Source organism: Saccopteryx bilineata, chromosome 3 (assembly GCF_036850765.1).
Source record: "Saccopteryx bilineata isolate mSacBil1 chromosome 3, mSacBil1_pri_phased_curated, whole genome shotgun sequence".
NCBI lineage: Eukaryota > Metazoa > Chordata > Mammalia > Chiroptera > Emballonuridae > Saccopteryx > Saccopteryx bilineata.
This window is the reverse complement of record NC_089492.1, coordinates 287009677-287036119: the sequence shown is the minus strand read 5'-3', so window position 1 is coordinate 287036119 and position 26443 is coordinate 287009677. Positions and strand designations below refer to the sequence as shown.

The following is a 26443-nucleotide window of genomic DNA, read 5'->3' as shown; positions in this document are numbered from 1 at the left end:
GTCCTTGAAGCCCTGGTCATGTAGCTCAGTTAGTTAGAGCATCGTCCCGACATGCCAAGGTTGCTGGTTTAATCCCTGGTCAGGGCACCTATGAGAATCTACCAGTGAAGGTATAAATAAATGGAACAACAAATTGATATCTCTCTCTCTCTCTCTCTCTCTCTCTTTCTGTCTGTCTCCCTCCCTCCTTCTCTCCCTCCCTCCCTCCCTCCCTCCTTCTCACTCTAAAATCAACTTTAAAAAATTTAAAAAGACGGCCCTGGCCAGTTGGCTCAGCGGTAGAGCGTCGGCCTGGCGTGCGGGGGACCCGGGTTCAATTCCCGGCCAGGGCACATAGGAGAAGTGCCCATTTGCTTCTCCACCCCCCACCCCCTCCTTCCTCTCTGTCTCTCTCTTCCCCTCCTGCAGCCAAGGCTCCATTGGAGCAAAGATGGCCCGGGCGCTGGGGATGGCCCCTTGGCCTCTGCCCCAGGCGCTAGAGTGGCTCTGGTCGCGGCAGAGCAACGCCCCCGGAGGGGCAGAGCATCACCCCCTGGTGGGCAGAGCGTAGCCCCTGGTGGGCGTGCCGGGTGGATCCCGGTCAGGCGCATGCGGGAGTCTGTCTGACTGTCTCTCCCCGTTTCCAGCTTCAGAAAAATACAAAAAAAAAAAATTTTTAAAAAACACTCTCCTTGAAACTTCCTTGGCTTATAAAATACTGTTTATGAACTTGGGAGTCCTGAGGCCGGGGTTACGGAGATGGGTAAGGCACCAGTGCTGAGCCTATGTTGTTTTCCAAAGAGCTGCACCTGCTGCCTGACCTGTGGTGGCGCAGTGGATAAAACCTTGACCTGGAACGCTGAGGTCGCTGGTTTGAAACCCTGGGCTTGCCTGGTCAAGGCACATATGGGAGTTGATGCTTCCTGCTCCTCCCTACCTTCTCTCTCTCTCTCCTCTGAAATGAATAAATAAAATAAAAACAAAACAAAACAAAAACAGAGCTGCACCTGCATTGCTGATGGTGAGGGATGGCTTTAGATCAGTGGTCCCCAACCTTTTTTGGGCCACGCACCGGTTTAATGTCAGAAAATATTTTCACGGACCGGCCTTTAGGATGGGACAGATAAATGTATCATGTGACTGAGACAAGCGTCAAGAGTGAGTCTTAGACGGATGTAACAGAGGGAATCTGGTCATTTTTTTAAAATAAAACATTGTTCAGACTTAAATATAAATAAAACAGAAATAATGTAAGTTATTTATTCTTTCTCTGCGGACTGGTACCAAATGGCCCACGGACCGGTACTGGTCCGCGGCCCGGGGGTTGGGGACCACTGCTTTAGATAGTACGTGACATTGTTAATTAACACCAGGTAATATTTTGATATGAAAAGAGTGTAAAGGGGATCCTAAGTTGGAAAGACAGTGTAACTATAAAAACACAGGATGAAATGCTTAGTTCTGACCTCAGGAGGGAAACACAAGGACTTTGTCATTTAAGGTAAGCTTTAGCTAAACTTTCAGTGGAGTCCAAGTTAATTAGATTTTAATAAAGTCTGTGGTAGTAAACATTGGTTTTCAAATAGTAGCATGACCTGAATAACTGTTTTGTTTGAGAGTGAAATGATGCATTTTTCTAGAATTCATTGCAACATGGTAGTGAAGTTGGAAATGATATGAATGTCTAACAGTAGGAAGTTGGTTAAAATATTACACATTGCTGCAGGAGAGGACATAGTATATACAACTATCACCGACGATGTAAGTGCGTATGTTGACATTCACAGTGTCTAGAGAACTGGGGGTGAGAGGTGAGATCTAAAGCCAGGCAGGAAAAGCCCTACGTGCTGACATGTTAGTAATATTTATCTCTTTCGCTGCTGGGATTTCAGCTAGAATTTTCTTTTACTTCCCCATATGTTCTGATTGTGAAATGAACATAGGTCCTCTTATATTTCAATAAAAAGAAGTTAAGGCTTGACCTGTGGTGGCGCAGTGGATAAAAGCGTCAACCTGGAAATGCTGAGGTCGCTGGTTCGGAACCCTGGGCTTGCCTGGTCAAGGCACATATGGGAGTTGATGCTTCCAGCTCCTCCCCCCGTCTCTCTCTCTCTCTCTCTCTCTCTCTCTCTCTCTCTCCCTCTCTCTCTCACTCTCTCTCTCTCTCCTCTCTAAAATGAATAAATAAATAAAAAATAAATAAATAAAAATAAATAAATAAAAATTAAAAAAAAAAAAAAAGAAGTTAAACCTCATGTTTCGTTTGTGTAGGGCAGTGGTTCTCAAAAGTGTGCGCCCTAGAAGATTTCCAGGTGCGCCCTATGGTATTCCAGAGAAATATGTGCCTGTTGGGGACCAAAAAACCAACAGGGTTTTTAGAGTTTAGATATTTGGGGGACAAAGGTGTGGGGAATTGGCTGTAAGCTGACAGTCTGCACAACCCCCCACCTCACTTGCCTGATTAAGTTGCAAAAGGCTGTTAAGCTGTGGTGTTTACACTACCCCCCATGTTCCCCGGAAAGACTGGAGGCAAGTTTCTTCTATCCTTTGGTATAAAGTTAAGATGGTATGTATGGTGGGGGTTTTCTGCACTCAACACAATTAAGAGTAAAAAGAGAGGAATTCTTCAATATATTGATGAGGAAATGAGAGTTTGCCTTTCAAATATATGCCCAAACATTGAAGAAATCGCTAGGACACATCAGGCTCATGTTTCTCATAAACACAAGAATTAAAAACTTAATATATTTGCACAGGGACCTGCCAAATTTACTAAATCTTACTAAGAATGTATCTATATATATAAAAAGATAACTTTTTTGTCGTTTTTTTATTCTTTAACCCCTCTTTTTTTTACAAATTCTAAAAAGCGTAACAAAAAATGTAACAAAAATGTTTTCTAATGTCAGAATAAATGTAATTTTGTCATATTTATTTCATTTAATTACCATAAAAGCACACTTGGAGTTTTTTTTTCTTTAATATTTGACTTAATTATTATAACATTTCTCAGAAATTTGTATAGAGTGCACCTACAATTATTTGTAGGATTTTAAATGTGCCCCGACTTCAAAAAGTTTGAGAACCATTGGTGTAGGGCAGGGGTCCCCAAACTTTTTACACAGGGGGCCAGTTCACTGTCCCTCAGACCGTTGGAGGGCCAGACTATAAAAAAAACTATGAACAAATCCCTATGCACACTGCACATATCTTATTTTAAAGTAAAAAAACAAAATGAGAACAAATACAATATTTAAAATAAAGAACAAGTAAATTTAAATCAACAAACTGACCAGTATTTCAATGGGAACTACGGGCCTGCTTTTGGCTAATGAGATGGTCAATGTGTTCCTCTCACTGACCACCAATGAAAGAGGTGCCCCTTCCGGAAGTGCGGTTGGGGCCGGATAAATGGCCTCAGGGGGCCGCATGCAGCCCGCGGGCCGTAGTTTGGGGACCCCTGGTGTAGGGTATGGCATGGCTTTTCTGATCCTGTCGTGATTTCTCTTCTCGCAGGTGTGGGGGCACGGTTGGTGCTATTTTCACTTGTCCACTAGAAGTCATTAAGACGAGGCTGCAGTCTTCGAGATTGGCTCTCCGGACGGTCTATTATCCTCAGGTTCATCTGGGGACCATTAGTGGAGCTGGCATGGTGAGACCAACATCAGTGACACCTGGACTTTTACAGGTTCTGAAGTAAGTTCAGTCTCCCTTCTGGGCCCCTGCCACACCCCCGCCCCCACTCTCAATACAGAACGTTTATTAAGCCCATTGGATGGGATGTTCTGTTTGCACAGCCTTTGTCCAAACTGAAGAATTAGGTTTCTGTACCAATACCTTTGAACTCTGACCTCGCTCCCTTGGCAGCAGGCACCCAGTGTGCATGTCGTCACCATCCAGGGACAGTTAGGCAAGCCTAACAACGCAAACCAAGAACTCCTACTTGAATTGTTGTATCAGAGTGTTACCGCCCAAACTCTTTTGAGGGCTAGCAGGAAGCTACGGGATGGTAGAATGGAATTAAAAATTTTAAGTTTCACACAAGAAGGGTTTTAAATATTTTGAGAGGAAGTAATCAGGAAACAAAATGTTTTAATTTTTATTTGGAAATAATTCTACACTTATAGAAAAGTTTCAATATACATTTAGTAAAATGATTTGTAACATTTTTGTTTCATTCCTAGACTACCTGCCTAATTTATTATTTTTACTGCATTAAAAATGTCTCATTCGCTTATGAAGTAGTTAAGTATTCACAAATTGAATCTGACTTTTGGTATCTATGCTTAAGGCAAAGTCAGAAATTCAGAAGAACTCTTGACAATATCTCGGGCCCTTGTGCTTTAAAAGAGATGTTCAGTGAATGATGGTTGAATTTAACTACACCTGATAGGAACACTTGAGGTCGCCGTTTCAAAACCCTAGGTTTGCCTGGTTAAGGCATATATGGGAGTTGATGCTTTCTGCTTTTCCCTCCTTCTCTCTCTGTCTCTCCTCTCTAAAAGTGAATAAATAAAAAACTTTTTTTAAAAAAGGCATGGCTATTTATCGGTGTTATTGCTTGGCTGGGAAATGTTAGAAAAAGATAGAGTAAGTGGAAATGCTCTGAATAACCACAACACATAGCACTTTGGACAGAGTTCAGTCACATTTTAGATAAGGAAAAATGAGTTGGAAAGCACTTAATTTATTTTTAGGTATGTTTTGTTTGTAAAGCCTTCTTACACGTCACCCAGGCATCCATGCCAAATGCGTGGGTGAGGGTGCATCCAAGCTTATTGAGCAAAACTGGATGTAAGACCAGCTGCTGAGGGCAAGGTCGCCAGTGGGAGAATCAGAAGCCCAGCAGGGGAGGAGGCTGGCCCCTGAGAGCCCTGGAGGATCCGTTTTTTCAGATTAAACTTGGAGGATAGGAGTGGAAGCCCTGAGGCAGTGGGTTAGGGATGGACTCAGGAGATGGGACACAAATGGGAGGCCCCTCTCATCTCAGGAAGGAGAGGGACAGCCTCACGGGCTCCTGGAAGCCTGACCATGAAGCATCGCCATCCTGGTTTGCCTTTTTATACGTGTGGGCAGTGTCAGTGACAAATGACACTATTTTTCTGAGGAACATCAAGGGCTTTGGACGTAATGACAGAGACATGTAATTTGCCAACTTTACTAATATCCAAAATGAACTTCCTCTTATGTGCTTGCCTAATAACTCATGACTGGCAGAGTTATATAGATTCACTGTGACTGGGACTCTGTCACCCAAAAGCTGTGGGTGGCAGCGGGGCCAAGTCAGTCAGGTACAGAAGCTAAATCCGACCACTTCTGTAGGTCAGGAGTTTTAGGTTGCGTGGCCTGCGTCTCCGGTGTCTCTCTCTGGCTCCAGTAACACACACACACACACACACACACACACACACTCTCTCTCTCTCTCTCTCTCTCTCCATATATATTTATGTATTTTTTTCCTCCCCAGTTAGGACCATTGTTTAAGGCCTCTATCTTTTAAAATCCAAGAGCAGTGCCTTCAGCAGTGCACACGGATACCGGTTTCACTCATGGGTGAGCAGCCATGGCCACGTGGGGATGAGACAGCACTTACACATGAGCACTTTATAAACCACTGATTCTACATTCACATCAAAATACAGCCTTGACCTCTGGTGGTGCAGTGGATAGACCATCAACCTAGGATGCTGAGGACCCAGGTTCAAAATCCCAAGGTCGATGGCTTGAGTGTGGGATTATCAACATGATCCCAGGTCGCTGGCATGAGCACAAAGGTTGCTGACTTGAACAAGTGGTCACTGGCTCAGCTGAAGCCCCTAGGCAAGGCATGTATGAGAAGCATTAAACAACTAACATGCTATAACCATGAGTTGATGCTTCTCATCTCTTCCTGTCTTTCTCTAAAATAATAATAATAATAATATGTATATATATACACATACACATATATACACACACACATATATATATAAATAATGGAATTTTAAGTAAAATTCTTATTGTAGTGAAGTTTTGTTAGAAAAAGTGTCATTATTAAGATTCTCAGCTGATATATAATAGTTTTCAACTTGAAAATGGCAATTTTTTTTAGTTAGAGGAGACAGACTCCCACATGTGTCCAATGGGAATCCACCTAGCAAGCCCACTAGGGAGCAGTGCTCTGCCCATCTGGGGCCCTTGCTCCATTGCAACCAGAGCCATTTTTTAGCACCTGAGATGGAGGCTGTGGAGCCATCCTCGGCGCCCAGGGCCAACTCACTCTAATCGAGCCATGGCTATAGGAGAAGAGAGAGAGAAGCGAGAGGGAGAGGGCTGGAGAAGCAGATGGGCACTTCTCCTGTGTGCCCTGACCAGGAATCGAACCCAGGACTTCCACATGCCAGGCCAACACTCTACCGCTGAGCCAGCCAGCCAGTGGCCTAAAATGGCTACTTTTATGAAGGATCATTTCATTGATTTTTCAACACCAACCTAATGAGATGATCACTATGAAGAGTTATTAGATGAGGAACTTTATAGATGAGGAAAATGCAACTTGCTCAAGGTCCCTTTTAGATTTTATTTATTGATTTTTAGAGAGAGGAGAGCAAGAATGAATGAGAGGCAGAGAGAGAAATAGGGTGGGGAGGAGCAGGAAGCATTAACTCATAGCAGTTGCTTCCTGAATGTGCCTTGACCGGGCAAGCCTGAAGACTTCAGTATTCCTGGTCAATGCTTTATCCACTGCGCCATCACAGATCAGGCTTAGGCCATTTTTGATGTATATTATTACCTGTTTTAAAGAAAGACTGCAAAGCAGCGAACAATCACAAATGCCCAGCGGGGGCTCTGCTTCTGCAGACCAGGGTTCCAGCTCATAGACTCCTGGACTCACATTCACCTGCGTCCTGTCAGCCTCTTGTTGGAGGGCCCCAGGGCTCAGAGCCCAGTCTTCTCCGCTGAGCCCACTGTACATCCACTGCCTGTTTGACATCCCCTGGTGTGTGTAGGGCACCCAGAGCATAACTGCAGAACTGACTCCCAGTCTCTCTCTGGCAGTCACAGCACCTCTGTCCTCGCGCCACACAGATCTGAAGCCTCGGTCTCCCAGGATCTTATTCTCATAGCCACGCAGGTTCTGTCTATTCTGCCTTCAGAACACGTGCATTATCTGAGGCCTTGTCACTTCCTCCTCCACTGCTCTCCTGAGGGAAGCCACCAGGTCTCACCGGTGTTACAGCATGAGCCCCTGACTGGCCTGCCCGAGACCTGCTTCCCTCTGCACTCGCATCTGTCCTCAGCCGAGATCCTTGCTCAGATCCCTGCAGGGACTGCTCTCTCCTGTGTCCCTGTAGCCGCCAGTTTCCACACAGCTGTCACCCCTCCATCACTTCTCTCCCCTCAGTCCCTCCCACACCCCTTCAACTGCACTGTCCTCCTTGCTGTCCCTTTAAAAGACGAACACTGACACATTTGCCTAAGGGCCTTTGGACATTGTCAGCCTGGCTGGCTCCCAGTTGTCACCTTTGCAGGAACGCCTTGCCTTGCAGTGACTATTTAAAACCGAGCCTCCTCCGCGAGGCTCCATCCCCCCTTCCTGCCTTATTTTTACCCCAGCAGGAACCACCGCCCTTCATTGTATTTGTTTTCTCTCCCTGTCCCCACCAAATGGGAATTCCTTGGAGGCAGGGACTCCGCTTTGCTTTGATCACCGAGATGTCCCCAACCACCTAGAATGCTGCCAGTCCCACAGCAAGCATTCAGTTCAAACAGAATGAACGAATGAACTTTGGCACACCAGTAAGGTATCGCATAGAAAGAGCTCAGCACACACCCCTCCGTGTAAATAATAAATAGCAGCTGCAATCATAACACGCACTTCTGTACTTTTTAAATATAAGGTTTATAACCACACTTCCTAGTAGCCAAGGCAAAAAGCGGAATATCATACTACATAATAGTTCTAAAGAAAGCACACTCACTCTTCAGGGGAAATGCACGTCTTCCTGCTAATAAGTGCTAAGTGTAGTCTGTCACTCAGTTACCCCCCTACAGTGTGCCCACATAAGGAGCGTTGTTCTTTAGGGCGATCTAGTAGAGGGCACTGCTTTTCACCCTGGTTGAAGCCACCCTCTATTCTCTCTCCTGGGTTATTGGCCTGCTGTCAGATTCTTCCAGTAACCATTCCTAAGCAAGGGTGGTGAGGATGGTTAGGTTGATTATTATTAGTCATTCTTTCAGGAAGTACTACCTTACAAGACTCAAAAGACAACAGACTTTGTTTTCAGGAAATTTATTTTTCATAATGCAAATCAGCGATTGCTTGTGTCTCAGGATAACCTGTGAGAGAAAGCATTTTCTCTATGGCAGCACTAATAGCCTATATATTTTTTTAATGTTTATTTTATTGATTTTGGAGAGAGAGACAGAAACATTAATCTGCTCTGTATGCGCCCTGTCCAGGGATCAAACCCACAACCTCTGCGCTTTGGGATGATGCTCTAACTGAGCTATCCAGCCAGAGCTTAACCTTTATATTTTGAATACAGTTACTTGAAAAGGCTCTCTCTGTTAAATTTGCCAAAGGGGAATAATATGTCAATTTATTTGAGGTATCTGCTTTAAAAAGTCTCACGACTTAATCTTTTTTGTTTTATAAATCAGAGCTCCTCCTATTATTTACATTACTCAGGTAATTTTTACTCAGGGGCCTTTTAAATCTGAAAAGTAATATACTAGTGATCTAGTCTCTATCTTATCAAAATAAAAGAGAAGTATTCAGATGAGATCTTTGTGTTGGATTGTGATCTGAAACTAGTGAAGGTAGCCAGACCGGTGGTGTCACAGTGGATAGAGCATCGACCTGGGACGCTGAGGTCCCAGGTTTGAAACCCTGAGGTCACTGGCTTGTGCACAGGCTTGCCAGCTTGACCACAGGGTTGCCAGCTTGAGCATGGGATCCTAGACATGACCTCATGGTCACTGGATTGAGCAAGGGGTCACTGGCTCGGCTGGAGTCCCCTAACACACCCCCGATTGCTTCTCACATTGAGGTTCATGTGAGAAGCAATCAGTGACCAATGAAGGAGCCACAACTACTAGGTGATGCTTCTCATCTCTCTCCCTTCCTGTCTCTTGCTAAAAAAATAAAATAAAATAAAATAAAAATAAAACTAGTGAAGATGAAATGCTCCAAATAAGACCCTAGTTTCTTTTTGCATTTCTTTCCTAAATGAAACTTTTTAAGACTATGGGAAAACTAGTCTGGATCTTAACATACTTTATTTTGAGGCTGAAGTGTACCATTTATAGTAGGAGCTTGATTGTACCCGAAAGGTTTTGTACACATCCGGCAAGGTTAGAAGTTTGACTTATGTAACAGATTTGACTTTGTGCCCACTGTTAATGCGCGTCACTATGGAGACAGTCTCTGCAGTTCTGGAGAGGCCGAGTCACTTGAGGACGCCTGTTCCCCGCTGCATTATAGATGAGAGGCTTCGGCCTTCCCGGAGCCAGAGTCCCTAATTGTGTTTAAATGGCTCCTGGGCTGGCAGCACACTGGACGTTAGTGAGAACCACAGATAGAATCTAAACTTTTAACATTTTGAGTATATCGACCATTTGAAAAAATCTTTTATGTACTATAAAGATAGGTCACTCCAAGGTGTTATGTAAGAAAAATTTTTGTTCAGAGAACTTGACTTCTTAAAAGCTCAGTCGTGCCCTGGCCAGTTGGCTCAGTGGTAGAGCGTCAGCCTGGCGTGCAGGGGTCCCGGGTTCTATTCCCGGCCAGGGCACACAGGGGAAGCGCCCATCTGCTTCTCCACCCCTCCCCCCTCCTTCCTCTCTGTCTCTCTCTTCCCCTCCCAAAGCGAGGCTCCATTGGAGCAAAGATGGCCCGGGCGCTGGGGATGGCTCCTTGGCCTCTGCCCCAGGCACTGGAGTGGCTCTGGTCGCAAAAGAGCAACGCCCCGAAGGGGCAGAGCATCGCCCCCTAGTGGGCGTGCCCGGTGGATCCCAGTCGGGTGCATGCGGGAGTCTGTCTGACTGTCTCTCCCTGTTTCCAGCTTCAGAAAAATACAAAAAAATAATAATAAATAAATAAATAAAATAAAACCTCAGTCGTAGCCCTGGCCAGTTGGCTCAGTGGTAGAGCGTCGGCCTGGCGTGCAGGGGTCCCGGGTTCGATTCCCGGCCAGGTCACACAGGGAAAGTGCCCATCTGCTTCTCCACCCCTCCCCCTCTCCCTCCTCTCTGTCTCTCTCTTCCCCTCCCATAGCCAGGGCTCCATTGGAGCAAAGATGGCCCGGGCGCTGGGGATGGCTCCTTGGCCTCTGCCCCAGGCGCTAGAGTGGCTCTGGTCCTGACAGAGCGAGGCCCCGGAGGGGCAGAGCATCGCCCCCTGGTGGGCAGAGTGTCGCCCCCTGGTGGGCGTGCCGGGTGGATCCCGGTCGGGCGCATGCGGGAGTCTGTCTGACTGTCTCTCCCGGTTTCTAGCTTTGGAAGAATACAAAAAAAAGAGAGAGAGAAAAAAAAAAGCTCAGTCGTTGTAAGAGAGTAGAAGTACTTAAAGTTGAAAATGCTCAATTCTCCTGCCTCTGTTAGGGCCAGGTGACTTGGTTTTGTCTAGTGTGAAAATTCACTAGAGCTCCATGACTTCATTTGGCACGTTTTACAGAAACCCAAGAATTGTCTTTATACAGCCCTGTTCCCATAACTTTTGGGCTATAAACATGAGTTTAATATTTTTATAACCTATGACCTGTAGCTTATTTTTTAAAAAGAACTTTTAAGTCTGAAATAATTTCAAACTTGCAGAACAGTTAGGGGAATGGTACAAAGAACTTGCCTGTACTCTTTACCTGGAGCCAGTCATTGTTAGCATCTGGCCACATGTGCTTCCTCAGTCTTTTCCTATACACTTACATATTTTTTCTGAACCATTTAAGGTTACGCTTATCATGCCCTTTACCCTTAATTCTTCAGCATTTATTTCCTAAGAACAAGGATGCTCTTAAAACCACAGCAGTTTCAATTCAGTAAATTTAATATTGATATACTAGTGTTTAATCTACAGTCCATATCCCAGTGTCCTCAGTCATCTATTGTCAGTGATTGATTTAACACAAACACTAAATTTTGTTTTAAACTTTGTTCCTATCGATTTTCTTCTCTCTCAGTGAGCTTTTCTTTCCTCCTTGCAGGTTTGTTTTTCTTTTAATGGCTAATTAAGATGTAATTTACATACAACGTACCCATTTAAAGCAGTGGACTGTTTTTAGCATGTTCACAGAGTTCTGTGCAACCATCATGACAATGTGATTTTCAAACATTTCATCTCCGCTAAGAGAAACACCTCCCCCAGATTTGTCTCCTCTGGACTTTTATACAAATGAAGTCATACAATATGTTTATGGTTTCTTGTGTCTTTCACTTAACCCAGTGTTTCTTGAGGTTTATACTTGTTTGTGTAACAATACTTTTTATCGTTGAGTAACATTCCATTATTATGACTAGGTCTTATTTTAAATACATGCTTTGGCCTTGCCCATATGCCATGAAAAGAAAAGAGAAAAGACATTTATACTGTCCTGGTAGTGGGATGTGCCTTCCTAGTTGTCTGGAACACACTCCCAATGTAAGAAATGTTCAAACCTGTAGAGAATTTTTATGGGTTTATTTGAATCAGACTGACCATTTCCAAGAAGCAAAATCTCAACGGATTGAGAAAATGCTCCAGAAAATGGCAGTTTCATCACTTATTTCCTACATCAGAATCAAAGGGGAAGCCCTAAGGAGGTAGAAATCCATCGGTTATAGATTAGGGAGGCAGGAAAAAACAAAACAGGGAAACCCTATGGGGTCCCTAGAATAGTCCAGCTCATAGAGAGAAAAAATGGTGGCTGCCAGGGGCTGGGAGGGGATGGAGAGCTAGTGTTGGTGGGTGTGGAATTTCAGCTTGAGAAATTGAAAAAGTTCTGGAGATGATGGTGGTGACGGCTGCACAACACTGCGAATACACTTAATACAACCGAGCTGTCTACTTAAAAACAGTTACAGTGTTTATAGCCCATTTATGTCATCTATATGTTACCACAATAAGAAAAATTCAAAAGAAAAGCAGGCACAGTGTCCTCTTTGAACTTGAGATACTCGGCTTTGGCTTTGAATAATATCCATCCAGTCTATAAGATTGTTGGTTTTTTCTATTCCCTCTATCCCTGTTTAGGGCTCTCCTATGGTAGGTAAGAATCTGGACAACAGGATTAGTGTGAATAAGGAGTAAATGCAGAAGTGCCATCCAGAGAAGTCTCTAAGCCTGTTTCCAGTGAGCCTGGTTATGATGAGGACATGGTTCCCCATGTAAGACCTCGTGGGTGCTTGCTGTCCCTTCCAGCGTTTTAGTGTCCAGCCCGGGACAGCATGCTCCTGCGTAAACAGGGGAAAGGCTTCTCGTGTATGTGGCAGACTGATGCTGCTCTTTTCACCATGTTAATGTTAGGCCTTCTGATTCTATATTGTAATATAATCAAATGAGGTCTGCGTCTTGTAAACAATCTGTTCGTTATGCAGGGAGCTAACAGGAAGGCGGACAGACAGCTTGTTTTGTATAGGTCTTGCCTGAGGATTTCAAAGATACAATTTTTTTTCCCACTCAGGTCCATCTTGGAGAATGAGGGACCAAAGTCACTTTTTAGAGGCTTGGGTCCAAATCTGGTTGGAGTTGCACCATCAAGGTAAGCATTCAACTTGCAGCTGGTTCCCTGCATACGGATGTAATACACTGAGTCTTCTCTTACCTAAAGGCCACACTGCTAGAAAGCCAGTTTCTTCTGTGGAGGATTTGCCTAAATACATCTGACAGCCAATAGAGATAACTGTTGGTGTGTCTTGAGTACATGTGTGAGAAAGAGATCTAGTTATTTTATTAAGTTGAAAGTGAGTCTGCCCTCATCCCTGGACCCTTCTTTCTGGGTAAATGTGGTGCGTGGTCAGCAGCACTGCCCGCCCCTCGCCCCAATTACATATGCTCATTGTGGTGTTAAACAGGAGCAGTGTGGCATATTTTAGAAATACTACACATTTTAAAAGTTACAATATATGTTGTTGCTCAAAGGATTGGCATGTATCCAGAATGAAGAATGTAAATGGATTTTGTATGTAAATTACCAGAATCTCATTGGGAGTTTATTAGAAATAGACACTCTGGGACCATGCCCCAGACCTCCATCACAGCCTGTGTTCCACCAAAGATCCCCCGGTGGTCCGCGTGCATCTGGAAGCGCTGATCTGAAGGAACTTTAAAGGCTTCTATGCTTTATGTGAAACAACATCCTCATTTTTTGCAAGACCTAATTCTCTTTAATCTACACTGTCCAGACACAATAGCCAGTGGCCACATGGGGTTCTAAAAATTAATTAAAATGAAAAGTTCAGCTCCTTGGTCTCACTAGCCACATTTCACGTACTTAATATTCACATGGAACTAGTGGCCCCTGTGTCAGAAGAGGCCATAGATCTAGAACATTCCATCTGTGCAGAAAGTTCTGTTGGGCAGTGCTGATATGCAGATGGACACGTGTAAACGTAAAAGTAAATAGGTGAGTGAGTGTGTGTGTGTGTGTGTGGTCTGTCACTGAAGAGTAGGTAAGAAACTGCTTCTACAAATTCCCTTCTGTCCTGGCCAGATAGCGCGATTGATTAGAACATAGTCCTGTGTGCAGAGGTTGCGAGTTCCATCCCCGGTCAGGGCACAGATAGATTTTCCTATCTCTGTCTCTCTCCACTTCTTTTCTCTCTCTCTATAACCAGTAAATAAAATTTAAAATGATTGCCTCCTGGGAGGGGAGCTGGGTGACAGGGATGGGACACTTAGTCCATGTAGTACTTGAATAGACTTTAAGGGGAAATAATGTTTATATCAAAAATGAGAATGTAGCCTGACCTGTGGTGGCGCAGTGGATAAAGCGTCGACCTGGAAATGCTGAGGTCGCTGGTTCGAAACCCTGGGTTTGCCTGGTCAAGGCACATATGGGAGTTGATGCTTCCAGCTCCTCCCCCCTTCTCTCTCTCTGTCTCTCTCTCCTCTCTCTCCCTCTCTGTCTCTCTCCTCTCAAAAAAGAAAAAAAAAAAAAATGAGAATGTTAAAAAAAAAGGGAGTGGGCCCTGGCCGGTTGGCTCAGCGGTAGAGCGTCGGCCTGGCGTGCGGGGGACCCAGGTTCGATTCCCGGCCAGGGCACGTGGGAGGGGCACCCATTTGCTTCTCCGCCCCCCCTTCCTCTCTGTCTGTCTCTTCCCCTCCTGCATCCATCCGGGGCTCCATTGGAGTGGGGATGGCTCCTTGGCCTCTGCCCCAGGCGCTGAAGTGGCTCTGGTTGCGGCGGAGCGATGCCCCGGAGGGGCATAGCATCGCCCCTGGTGGGCGTGCCGGGTGGATCCCGGTTGGGTGCATGCGGGAGTCTGTCTGACTGTCTCTCCCTGTTTCCAGCTTCAGAAAAATACAAAAGGAAAAAAAAAATTAAAAAAATAAAATAAAATAAAAGGGAGTGCTTCATAAAGGGAAGACGAAAAGCTTCTAGAATTCTGCAGATCAAGACTCCAGTTTATACACAGAACACAAGAATGATTTGTTTATGTGCAAACCATTAATGCAGATTTTTTTTTTTTAATTCTGTAAGAAGAGGGAAGGCAGAGACAGACTCCCGCATGCACCCCAACTGGGATCCACTTGCTAAGCCCAGTAGGTGGTGAGGCACTGCCCATCTAGGGCCTTGCTTTGTTGCTTAGCAACCAAACTCTTGTTTAGGCGCCAAAGGCGGAAGCCATAGAGCCATCCTCAGCTCCAGGTGCCAGTTCACTCCAATGGAGCCCTGGCTGCAGAAGGGGAAGAGAGAGAGAAAAGCGAAAGGGAGAGGTGGAAAAGCAGATGGGTTCTTCCCTGTGTGCCCTGACGGAATCGAACCCAGGACATCCACATGTTGGGCTGACACTCTACTACTGAGCCAACTGGCCCAGGCCATTAATGCAGATTTTTATCAAACCTTTTTGGTCCTTTAGAATTTCGTAGCATATGTGAATAATCCTTTTTAAAAATAGGAAGTACTAGCCTGACCAGGTGGTGGCGCAGTGGGTAGAGCATTGGACTGGGATGTGTAGGACCCAGGTTTGAGACACCAAGGTCGCCAGCTTGAGTGCAGGCTCATCTGCTTTGAGCAGGGCTCACCAGCTTGAGCCCAAGGTCGCTGGCTCGAGCAAGGGGTCACTCGGTCTGCTGTAGACCCCCAGACAAGGCACATATGAGAAATCAATCAATGATGTTTCTCATCTCTTCCTTCCTGTCTATCCCTATCTGTCCCTCTCTCTAACTCTCTTTGTCTCTGCCACACACACACACACAAAATAGAAAGTACTAGTTATGAAGTATGCATTATTAATAGATGGCAAACATAAGACACGCTTTCGAGCCCTACCTTCCAGTATACAGCACCAACTTGGTAACACCTGTTAATCTGATGTAGTTCCTGCTGCCACACCCATTTACAACGGTTGGGACCTAGAGAACACAGAAGGCTGTTTTATAACACAATAGTGATAAGTAATCAGGATCTTAAGTTGAAAATAAATTCTAAAGCCCTGGTCAGATAGTTCAGTTGGTTAGAGCATTGTCCTGAAGCACAGAAATTGCCAGTTTGGTCCCCGATCAGGGCATATACAGGAACAGATTGATATTCCTGTCTCACTCTTTCTCTTCCTCTCTCGCTAAAATCAATAAATAAAAATTTTAGAAAAAGAAATAAAATGATATGTTATGATCCATTGACCAGCTGAAAAAAAGCAGCATTTTCCTTGGTGTTGCTGGTGAAGGGGCAGGGACAGTCCCAGCTGGTCGCTCCTCTAGCCCCACAGGGGAGAAGACAGAGGAGGGAGGGCAGACAGAGATGAAGAGAAGATGCAGGACCCGGAGCCATGGGGGAGGCTGCCCGGCACCTACAATGTGCACTCGGGGTAGAGAGCATATTCCGGGGGGCTCTTTGTGCAAACAGGCTGTTCCCGTGTGGTCCTGAGTCATCCAAAAGACGTTCACATTACTTGCTGCCTACTTATTTTGGAGTAGACAGGACAAATGTATATTTTAGAAATATTACACTTTTTTTTAATTTTATTTATTCATTTTAGAAAGGAGAGCGACAGAGAGAGAAGGGGGGGAGGAGCAGGAAGCATCAACTCCCATAGGTGCCTTGACCAGGCAAGCCCAGGGTTTTGAACTGACGACCTCAGCATTTCCAGGTCGACGCTTTATCCACTGCGCCACCACAGGTCAGGCTCATTTTCTGAGAGAGAGAGAGGAGAGAGAGACAGAGAGAGAGAAGGGGGGAGGAGCTAGAAGCATCAACTCCCATATGTGCCTTGACCAGGCAAGCCCAGGGTTTTGAACCAGCGACCTCAGCATTTCCAGGTCAACGCTTTATCCACTGCGCCACCACAGGTCAGGCGAAATATTACACATTTTTAAAAGTTACAGGGTATGTTGGTGCTCAAAGATTGGCTTTTATCCAGAATGAAGAATGTAGGTGAACTTTGTGTATTATCAAAATCTCATTTTCCTCAATTATTTTGGACATTCCCGTCCCTGAATTCTTTCTGGAGGGACGGGCTGGACCTTCCCGAGGGTGCCTGCAGCAGGTTTTAGTTTTAATCAGTCAAGCTTCCGATTACATGTTAACTTCCTGCTCTTATTATTTTCCCAAGTTTTTCAGAGGTTGTGGAGGGACAGACATATTTATAGTGCTGTACCGATGTCTTCATAGCGTTCTCTCTTTGTCCTGACAGGGCTGTGTACTTTGCATGTTACTCCAAAGCCAAAGAGCAGTTCAATGGCATCTTTGTGCCTAATAGCAACATTGTGCACATTTTCTCAGCTGGCTCCGCAGGTAGGTGGTGAAGAGAGCTTCTTACCCTCCTAAAGCATGTGTTGTGCCCAATAAATAGCCTTTTCCAGGAATTAGAAATTAGCTCTCTGCTTCTTTTGCATCTAAAATAATTTTTCAAAAGTTTTATGTTAGAACTGATGAAATATGAGTGTTTAAGATCAGTTTGTAACTTGGTTCCTGTTTCTTTGACCATTAAAGCTTTTTATTCTTCATCAAAATGTACATGTTCCATGTATGCTAGTCGTTGGTGTAATGCTTCCTTAAAAGGGATTTTATTGTGTTTTTCATATCTGTTTCATTCAGTTATTTTCTCAAATTTGAGCTGCTTTTCTCATGACTCCCCATGGTGTCCGTCCAGCACACCCTGTGTCCTCAACACATGCATTCTACGATGATGGTGGGCACTGGGGACAGATCAGAGAGCTCCTCTTTTGAGGAGTCATCCACTTACTGTAAAAAGTTTATAACAGGATCCCCCCCCTGCCCAAGAAATACAGGCAAAAAACATGTACTTGTAGATTGCTGAAAGAGGACTATATCTTTATATGTAAGGTTTATGTCTGTTTAACTTGAAAGGGGTATTAGAGAACTTAAATTGGCATTTTGTGAAAACTTTCCACCTTCTGCCAGCCTGTGAAGTTCATGCACCAGTTCCATCCACCTTTCTATGTCAAGTAAAGTACTAGGAACCCGTCTGACTAGTTGTTGATAATAACTTCTGGACTCTGATAGTAAAACTAATGTTAAAGCTGCTTCGACACAAGCCAGACATTTGTGCTGAGTGCGGAGCTGAGGAGGAAGTGAGGTATTTCACTCTGAGGCTGATAGTGAGTTAGTCATAACCTAAGCACTGTTCATCCATTCTGTAACTTTTGCAAAATTCACTTAGAAGAACCCTTGGTATATAAAGTGGACCTGGAGGGAGTTTTTTGAAACACTGTAGGTTCCTAGTATCTGATGAATGTGCTTGGGACTGGGAGGTGGGGGGATGCGGGCTTCAAGGACAGCCACTGGTGGCGTGCCGCTGCTTTGTTTGGGTGGTCTGAGATGATTAGCAATGTTAAGATGGGGAAGACTTACTGAAAAATGGGTTTCTGTAAAGAAGATCAGTGTTAAAATTTCAATTTCCTAAATGAATAGTCAGGTATTCAAATGTCTAAGTTTGAATTTAGTTAAACGGAGATTTAGTTCCTTCTATTTTAAGTTTGATATAAGGCAAACTTGGATTAGGACAGCAACTTTTAAAAACAAATTATTCTGGACCTAATGTTTATAAATTGAGTTTTAGAATGGTTTCATACTTACCATAGGAATCACATTGACAGAAATGTCAACAGCACCCCCTAGAGGCTGGAAACTCTAGACTGGGTTTTGGAGAGATTTCTTGTAGGTTCAACATACCGACAGATGTTACATGTTAGGGGACGGTAGCTTTTGTCTGCAGTACAGAAATGTAATGTTTCCTACTATCCATTTTTATTATAACAATTGAAAGCCCATTATTAATGTTTATCAAACAATAGACAATTTTAATCAGCATTGGCTGTGTTCAGTGATGACATTTCCTGTTCTTTTTTTCTTCTTCCAGCTTTTGTCACAAATTCCTTAATGAATCCAATATGGATGGTTAAAACCCGGATGCAGCTAGAACGGAAGTAAGTTATCAATTGTTGTTTCCTTAATACAAGAATTCTCCGGGGTGTTTTTTCCCATCCCACCTATGGAGGGCAGTGCACAGAGTCCTTGTTCTTCCTGAATGTGAACTTTGCAGCTGCTTCTTTTGTCAGACATTCATGCTGTGAAGCATTGTGGGGTACAGAGACCAACAGAAATGGTCACGAGCCTGACCAGGCGGTGGTGCAGTGGATAGAGCGTCAAATTGGGATGCGGAGGACCCAGGTTTGAGACCCCGAGGTCTCCAGCTTGAGTGCAGGCTCATCTGGTTTGAGCAAAGCTCACTAGCTTGGACCCAAGGTCGCTGGTTCGAGCAAGGGGTTACTTGGTCTGCTGAAGGCCCACGGTTAAGGCACATGTGAGAAAGCAATCAATGAACAACTAAGGTGTCACAACGAAGACTGATGATTGATGCTTCTCATCTCTCTCAGTTTCTGTCTGTCTGTCTCTATCTATCCCTCTATCCCTCTCTCTCTGTCTCTGTAAAAAAGACCTGCAGTCCTGACCTCCGACAGCCAGGGGTCTCTGCTCTTGGCTAACCCCACCCTGGTCTGGTTGCAGTGCTGTGGGCTCTCCCCCGATGGCTTCTCTTTCAATGGGAGGATGACAGCGAGGGCAGAACAGCGAGTGCCTTCAGGCCTCAGAAGGGCCACTTTAATCTCCATGGCCCTCAATGCACAGGTTTCTGCCCTAAAACTCATGTTTGGGCTGCAGATTTCTTTGGTGGTTCAGGAAAGCCTGCAAGCCCTATTTAGAATAATAGAAGCAATGGAAACAAGTTAATGTTTTCTTAAATTACAATATAGTAATATGCCTACTTAATATGTTAAGTCAAGCCATGGCCCAGTAACTACTGCAACTTGAGATAGGTGGTGATGGTAAGTGAGGCTTCGTGATAGGATTCTGCCTAAGAACCCTGTGTAACGCGTGGGGCACTGGAAACTTCAGCTGATCCAGTCTAACTTTAAGCTACCTAGAAAGGAAAGAAGAGAGACCCCAGAAGTACAGGTAGGGGTTGTTAAGGTTTGTTCTTCCTGCTTAGTGACCACAGTAACCTCTAAATTGGTCTTCAGTTCCATTTTCCCCCAGCCCATTCTTCCTGAAAGAACCCGCAGGGTTGCTAATGCAGGCTAGGCAGGATGGACCGAGTGGACCCAGAGAGACAGCTGGGGGCCTCCTGTGGCCGCAGCCTCCACCCTGCCCTCTGGGAACTAGCCAGCAGTGGAGAGGGCTGCAGGCAGAGGGACTGTGTGCCCAGAAATTCTGGGGAACGTATGGAAGCGAAGGGTTGCCAGAGTGTATGTACCACATGCGAATGTGTTGGAGCAGGAGGGCATTGTGGAAAGATAGGCAGGAGAAAGGAACGGGGCCACATCCTTAAAAGCGCTGGGAAGGAATTTGGGGATGGACCTGGGCTTTGTTTGGAGGGCAGAGGAGGCCATTAGAACAGTTCTTGTTTGCTCGGCAAGGGACATTTGGCAATGTCTGGAGGCATTTTTAGCTGTCACAACTTAGGTGGGGTGCTACTGGCAAGTAGTGGATAGAGACCAGGGTCTACAGTGCATAGGACAGCCCCCACAGTAGAGAATGTCAGTAGTCCCCAGGCTGAGAAGCCCTGTGTTAGGGAGTGGCATGGTTAGATTTGTGTTGGAAAGGTCACCCCAGCTGGGACGTAAAGAACAGCCTAGGGGAGACACGGTGGAGAAGAGACAGACCCACGGAGACTGATGGGAGCAGGAGGGGTCTCTGACTGTGACCATTGTAAACACTGTCAGGCCCTGGGAGTCCATTGTAGCCATACAGTTTATGAATACTTCCATCATAGGGAGGGGCAGCCAGCCTAAGGCTTTTGATTAGCTGTTGAATAATCTACTCGAAGTTTATGATTTTATAAATTTAGAAGTAATGGAGCCTGACCAGGTGGTGGCGCAGTGGATAGAGCACCAGACTAGGATGCAGAGGATCCAGGTTCGAGACCCTGAGGTCACCAGTTTGAGCGCGGGCTCATCTGGTTTGAGCAAGGCTCACCAGCTTGGACCCAAGGTCGCTGGCTCGAGCAAGGGGTCACTCACTCTGTTGTAGCCTCCCAGTCAAGGCACATATGAGAAAGCAATCAGTGAACAACTAAGGTGTCACAACAAAGAATTGATGCTTCTCATCTCTCTCTCTTCCTGTCTGTCTGTTCCTATCTGTCCCTCTCTCTGTCTCTCTCTGTCCTTGTCACAAAAAAAAAAAAAGAAAGAAAGAAAGCACCCTCACACTCACCACCCTGTTGAAGGCTGAGTTTTTCTTAAGCATTTTCTTTTTTTTTTTAATTTATTTATTAAATTTAATGCAGTGACATTGATAAATCAGGGTACATATGTTGAAAGAAAACATCTCTAGATTATTTTGACATTTGATTGTGCTGCGTACCCCTCCCCCAAAGTTAAATTGTCTTCTGTCACCTTCTATCTGGTTTTCTTGTGCCCCTCCCCTCCCCCTTAAGCATTTTCTTAAAACATATTTTTATTATAACTATAATTATGCTTTACATATCACTTTGTCCGGCTTTCCACCTCAAACACTCCCCCATGTCTTACTGCCCCAGCAATTTTAATCTGGCAAATGTGCCAAGGCGTACTTGTCTGTGCCTGTCTTTAGGTATTCAGATGGTTTTGACTATGTTAGTTACATCTTCTCTGTAATGAATGTCTTCCTCCATACAGCTCTTTCCAAAACCATGCCAGAGGCTGTGAATGTCTTTTTTTTTTTTTTTTTTTTTTAACAGAGATAGAGTGAGAGTCAGAGAGAGGGATAGATAGGGACAGACAGGAACGGAGAGAGATGAGAAGCATCAATTATCAGTTTTTTGTTGCGACACCTTAGTTGTTCATTGATTGCTTTCTCATATGTGCCTTGACCTTGGGCCTTCAGCAGACCGAGTAACCCCTTGCTGGAGCCAGCGAGCTTGGGTCCAAGCTGGTGAGCTTTTGTTCAAACCAGATGAGCCCGCGCTCAAGCTGGTGACCTCGGGGTCTCAAACCTGGGTCCTCTGCATCCCAGTTCGATGCTCCATCCACTGCGCCACCGTCCAGTCAGGCGTGAACGTGTTCTTGTGACTCTTGTACAGATGCACACACTGTGAGCCGGCTCGTGGCCCAGCTAATGGACCTAGGTTCACAGGAGGCTGGACTCACCTGCCCACAGTGCAGGGAGGACATGTGTCACCCACTGGTTTCCTTCACATTTGCAGTCATCTTCTGTGCCTGCGCCCTCTGTGATCTGACTGCCTGGCCTTGGTCTCCTTTTCCAGGGTGCGCGGCTCCAAGCAGATGAACACACTGCAGTGCGCGCGCCATGTTTACCAGACGGAAGGCATTCGCGGCTTCTATCGGGGATTAACTGCCTCGTATGCGGGGATCTCAGAAACTATCATCTGCTTTGCTATTTATGAAAGCTTGAAGAAGTATCTGAAAGACGCTCCACTAGTCCCCTCTGCAAACGGGACTAAGAAGGGTTCCACAAATTTTTTTGGACTCATGGCAGCTGCTGCTGTGTCTAAGGGCTGTGCCTCCTGTATCGCCTATCCACACGGTACGTGTTGCTCTTCCTCCCAGAGCAGTGAGACAGCTGGCAGGTCTTGTCCTTTGTCGGTGTGCCCAGACCCCTGGAGCCAGCTGGAATGCAGCTGCTGCAGGTAGCAAAGGAGCCCGGTCGGGGCCGGGCCTCCCCCGCGCACGCGCAGGTGGTGTGAGTAGCAGGAACTCAGAGTCGCGCAGCCCCAGCTGATGTGCCCAGACTTGCTGTGCAGAATATGGGCCCGCTGCCGTGGAACTTCTGATGTTTTCTAAGAAGCCAAAAGTCTGGATTTTACTTAAAATCTCTTGGTTTAAAAAAAGTGACATAAGAGCCAAACTTAAAAAATCTCTCTGCTCCTTCTTTGAAAGGAGTCAAGCTTCCTTAGAGTTTATTTTTTAAGTTTTTTTTTCTTTTTAGAGAATTATAGACCTAATGTCCTCCTGACTTGCTATTTAAAAAATAGCTTTGTTTATTGTGCCGTGAAAAACAGGCTTTGTTTTCAAACGCCGTCTGTACTGTCAGCTATGACGAATGAATGCAGTGAACTCGGTAATGGGTCATTGAGTCCCTGGCGTGTGAGGGGACTGAGGGCCTCAGGGCTCACGGAGAACCGGGTAGATGGCTCCCCAGTGGGGAGACAAGCAGTGCTGAGGTCGCTTGGCAGGTAGCAACGGCAGTGTCATGCCACGGGCACCTGGGCGAGGGAGGGCCAGGTGGGCTCAGGTTTGAAAGAGGAAGAGGCGGCATTTAAGCTAGACAGTGGAGAAGGGCTCTTGCGGGGAGAGCAGGGGATACAGGCAGGAAAGTTTTATGGAAAGTATTGTCATACTTAACACAAAATCCACCTTCCGTGAAGCTACAGTGTTTGCTTAATCGGGAATAGAAAACCATAAACTATCTTACAATTAAGGCCCATTAAAACTAAGCTGTTTTTAATCCCTTCAAAGCTATTTTGTACTTTTGTATACATGTCCTTAATTGACCGTTTCCCAGTAAGAAAATGTTCTAAACAGACCTCTTTCATTGTCTGTGTAACTACCTGTCCAAGTAGAGCTGTGAGGTGGCCGCTAGGCAGAGGTGTGCGTCATCAGTTCCAAAGCTGTGTGCTCCGAATTCTCTCCTCATGTGGCCTGGAAATGCACTTTGTTTGTCACATAAAGCATGCGTTTCTCTCTGCAGAAGTCATAAGGACGCGGCTCCGGGAGGAGGGCACCAAGTACAAGTCTTTCATCCAGACCGCACGGCTGGTCTTCCGGGAGGAGGGCTACCTGGCCTTTTACAGGGGACTCTTCGCGCAGCTCATCCGACAGATCCCCAATACCGCCATCGTGCTGTCCACCTACGAGCTCATTGTGTACCTGCTGGAAGACCGTCCTCAGTAGCAGGCCAGAAAACTGTGCTCTAGAAGAATAAAACTGAAAAACTCAATAGAGAATTTTTTTTTCCATTGATGTTTAGAATGTTCGAGACCGAAACAGAAAAGGCCATAAAATATGTGGCTCGTGTCACCTGTTGGACATTTCCTTTTGGATTCATGTTTTCTGGAAGGTTTAAATTCATTAACGTTAATAGTTAATTATAACTTTTTTTTTAATTTAAGAGGATTCAGGATTGAGCAGCAACTAAATTAAATCATGCTATTTAATTTAAGGATAAATTTGGTTTGTGTCCTCTTTCGTGTTCACTATACTGTACACCAAAGGATTAATGAAACGTAACCCTGGAAACAGAGAAAACTCTAACGTCACAGTGCAGTTGTTTCCTAATAGGAAGACCAGCTCTTTCATGGGACAGGCAGGAAGTGTCACGTCTTGGCGGCATTGGGCAGACCGGGACAGACTTCCCAGCTGTGTTTCTTTGTACATTTCCAAGTCTTATACAGATTCATAATTGGAGCTTTCAGGCTGCTGAGTTTAAAAAAAAAAAGTACAACTTTCTGACATAAATATTTTAAACTGGATACATTTTCCTGATGTTGTCCTGTATCCCCAGGTTGCATCAAAGGCCAGCGTCTTTAAAGAACTGTTAACCAGTAGCCTCTCTCCTAGGTGTGTTTACGGAAGTTAAGTCTTGTCAAGCACAGGTGTTTTGCAGGTATGTTAGCACGCAGCTCCCCGCTCCCCGCCGGCCGTGAATGTGGTGGGCTCCCTGTGCGGGCAGCAGTCTTACTCTGGGGCCTGCGCTGCCTGCCAGGGAAGACGACAGTGACAGGTTTAGAGCCAGCTGCTGGGAGAGCTATTTTTATTCTGACCACCAGTGGTGGTGCTTATTGAAATAACCCTAGTTCAAAAAATTTGTGTTAATCCTAGAAATGAGAAATAACTAGACTTATAAACCCACCCTCCCATCTTAAAAGGAAATTTAACAAGACAAAGAGCTGAGACAGAAGGCTGGTAAGGTGCGTGGTCTTCTGTTCATGCTCTCTCCCGGGACTTTGCACATACTGTGCCTTGAGTTCTTTCTCAGTGTGAATATTTAGAAAGCCAAGGTTGTGCTAACCAATGCCTGGTGGTTCCGATTCAGTTGCAGATGCTCTGGTAAGAGGAGGATGTTTTCTAATAGTATTTAAATTCAGTTTAATTTTGGTCCCCTTTTGTCCTAAAAGAGGTTGGTTGGTGGTGTTGAGCTTTCTAGTATAATGGTGCTTCAACTGTCAACAACTATGTAGAAGTCAAAATAAATGACTTCAGCCACGCTTTAGTGCATACCAAATGCCTGATTGTAACGAGATTGCTATCCCAGAACCTCATTTTAATGACTTCTGATAGTGGCACTTAGCACCATCTTTCTGTTTTCATATTCATATGAAAGCCTGAATTTTTCCTCAACATTATATCTAATATGAAGATTAAAAATTAGGTTGCTTAATATTCAGTAATTGGGTAAGAGAATTATTTCAAAATTTTTACTTATACGTTCTTGAATTAATAAATTCGATGTTGACCTAGTACGAGTTAGTTCTCTGCTTGCTTCTCCTGACTAATGCAAGAGACATGGGCCCCAAAAGTAGGACAGGAACAGGCAGGAAAAGCGATGCTTCCTCTGTCAAGGGGCTTGTTAGGATTTTTAAATGGTAAGTGGCACTGTGTAAGCTGTTAATAGAGAAATGCCAAGCTTTATTTCTCTTCTACACAAGCTCAGTCATTGGGATTTTATTACTTTTAAGGAATATTGTATATAAAAAAGACTTTTAAAACCCTCATTGCTCACCCAGTGTGTGCCAAGCACTGTGCAAGGTGGTGTATATTTTCTCTCTTGATTCTGACAACCTTGGGAGGCAGGTGTTATCATCATCCACATTTTACAAATAAGAGGCTCAGAGGTTTACACGACTTGCTTGGGGTCTCGGAGACGGCAGATAGAGCTGGCCAGTGGTAGGTCTGTACTGCCTGTCCAGTAGATGAAGGAAAGGTAGTAGGGGCACCTGAACCATGGAATGATCTGACTCTGAAGCCTAGTTCCAGCAAACCATTCCATTTAGTTCACTTAGTGATTGTGCATCCACAGGGAATATCCCCAAGGAGCTGTGCTGGAACCGGTGATGCCCAGGGTAGACTCCTTCCTGTGAATGGGTTACTATGCAGATGCTGAACCTTCCAATAAGGACTTAAACACAATGTGGCCTGTCATCCCTCTGTGTGCACCAGGCTGGGGAAAGCAGCAGGACTGCAGATTAAAGGCCTTTGCATCCACACCCACCTCTGAGAATGAGGAGCTTCCAGCTTGGACTTGGACTCAGTCACCCCCAGGTTTCCTGTGGGCTCTCTCCCCTCTCCCCAGGCAGCTCTTTGTTAATGCACACAGCTAGGTGAGGAGCAGATGAACTGGCCACAGGAAACTAGTCAAAGAACCTCTCACTGTCCACAACAGTGAGAACTCTAATGGTGACCCCCAAAACACTGGGAAAATTGTGGGAACACAAACATTGTGTAACCAAATACAAGCATTTCCTACTTCTTTTTAGTTATAAAAGCAATTTAGCCAAAATCCGTAATACTAAAACACATAAAATGAATCTTCCCCACTAATCCCACCTCCTGGAAGTAACTTGTACTTCATTTAACCATCTGCTACTTCTACAAGCAAGCGTGCATATAGAGATTTATTGAAACTTCTGATACTATTAAAATTAATGTGCATGTTGCTTTTTCTGAACAGTGTATCATACCAATACCTATAGCTCTGACATTCTAATAGTTACATTGTGTTCAGATGTATGGCTTGTCCAATGATTTCTTCAACCTCCTCCCTAACATGTAAATTATTTTTGACCATTGGAGTGGCTTAAAGAGCTGCACTTTACATCAAACCAGCATTGC

General features: G+C 44.9%; 1 protein-coding gene across 1 annotated transcript in view; it reads left to right on the top strand.

Annotated features, from left to right (window-relative positions):
- SLC25A33 (solute carrier family 25 member 33) overlaps positions 1-24981 on the top strand; it is a 38978-nt gene extending 13997 nt beyond the window's left edge. Inside the window, exons 2-7 of the mRNA XM_066270522.1 lie at positions 3496-3675; positions 12618-12695; positions 16789-16889; positions 18478-18544; positions 21859-22139; positions 23304-24981. Of these exons, the coding sequence (XP_066126619.1) occupies positions 3496-3675; positions 12618-12695; positions 16789-16889; positions 18478-18544; positions 21859-22139; positions 23304-23506 (910 nt within the window). The 3' untranslated portion in view covers positions 23507-24981. The remainder of the gene's footprint in view (positions 1-3495; positions 3676-12617; positions 12696-16788; positions 16890-18477; positions 18545-21858; positions 22140-23303) is intronic.
- The last annotated feature ends 1462 nt before the right edge of the window (positions 24982-26443 follow it).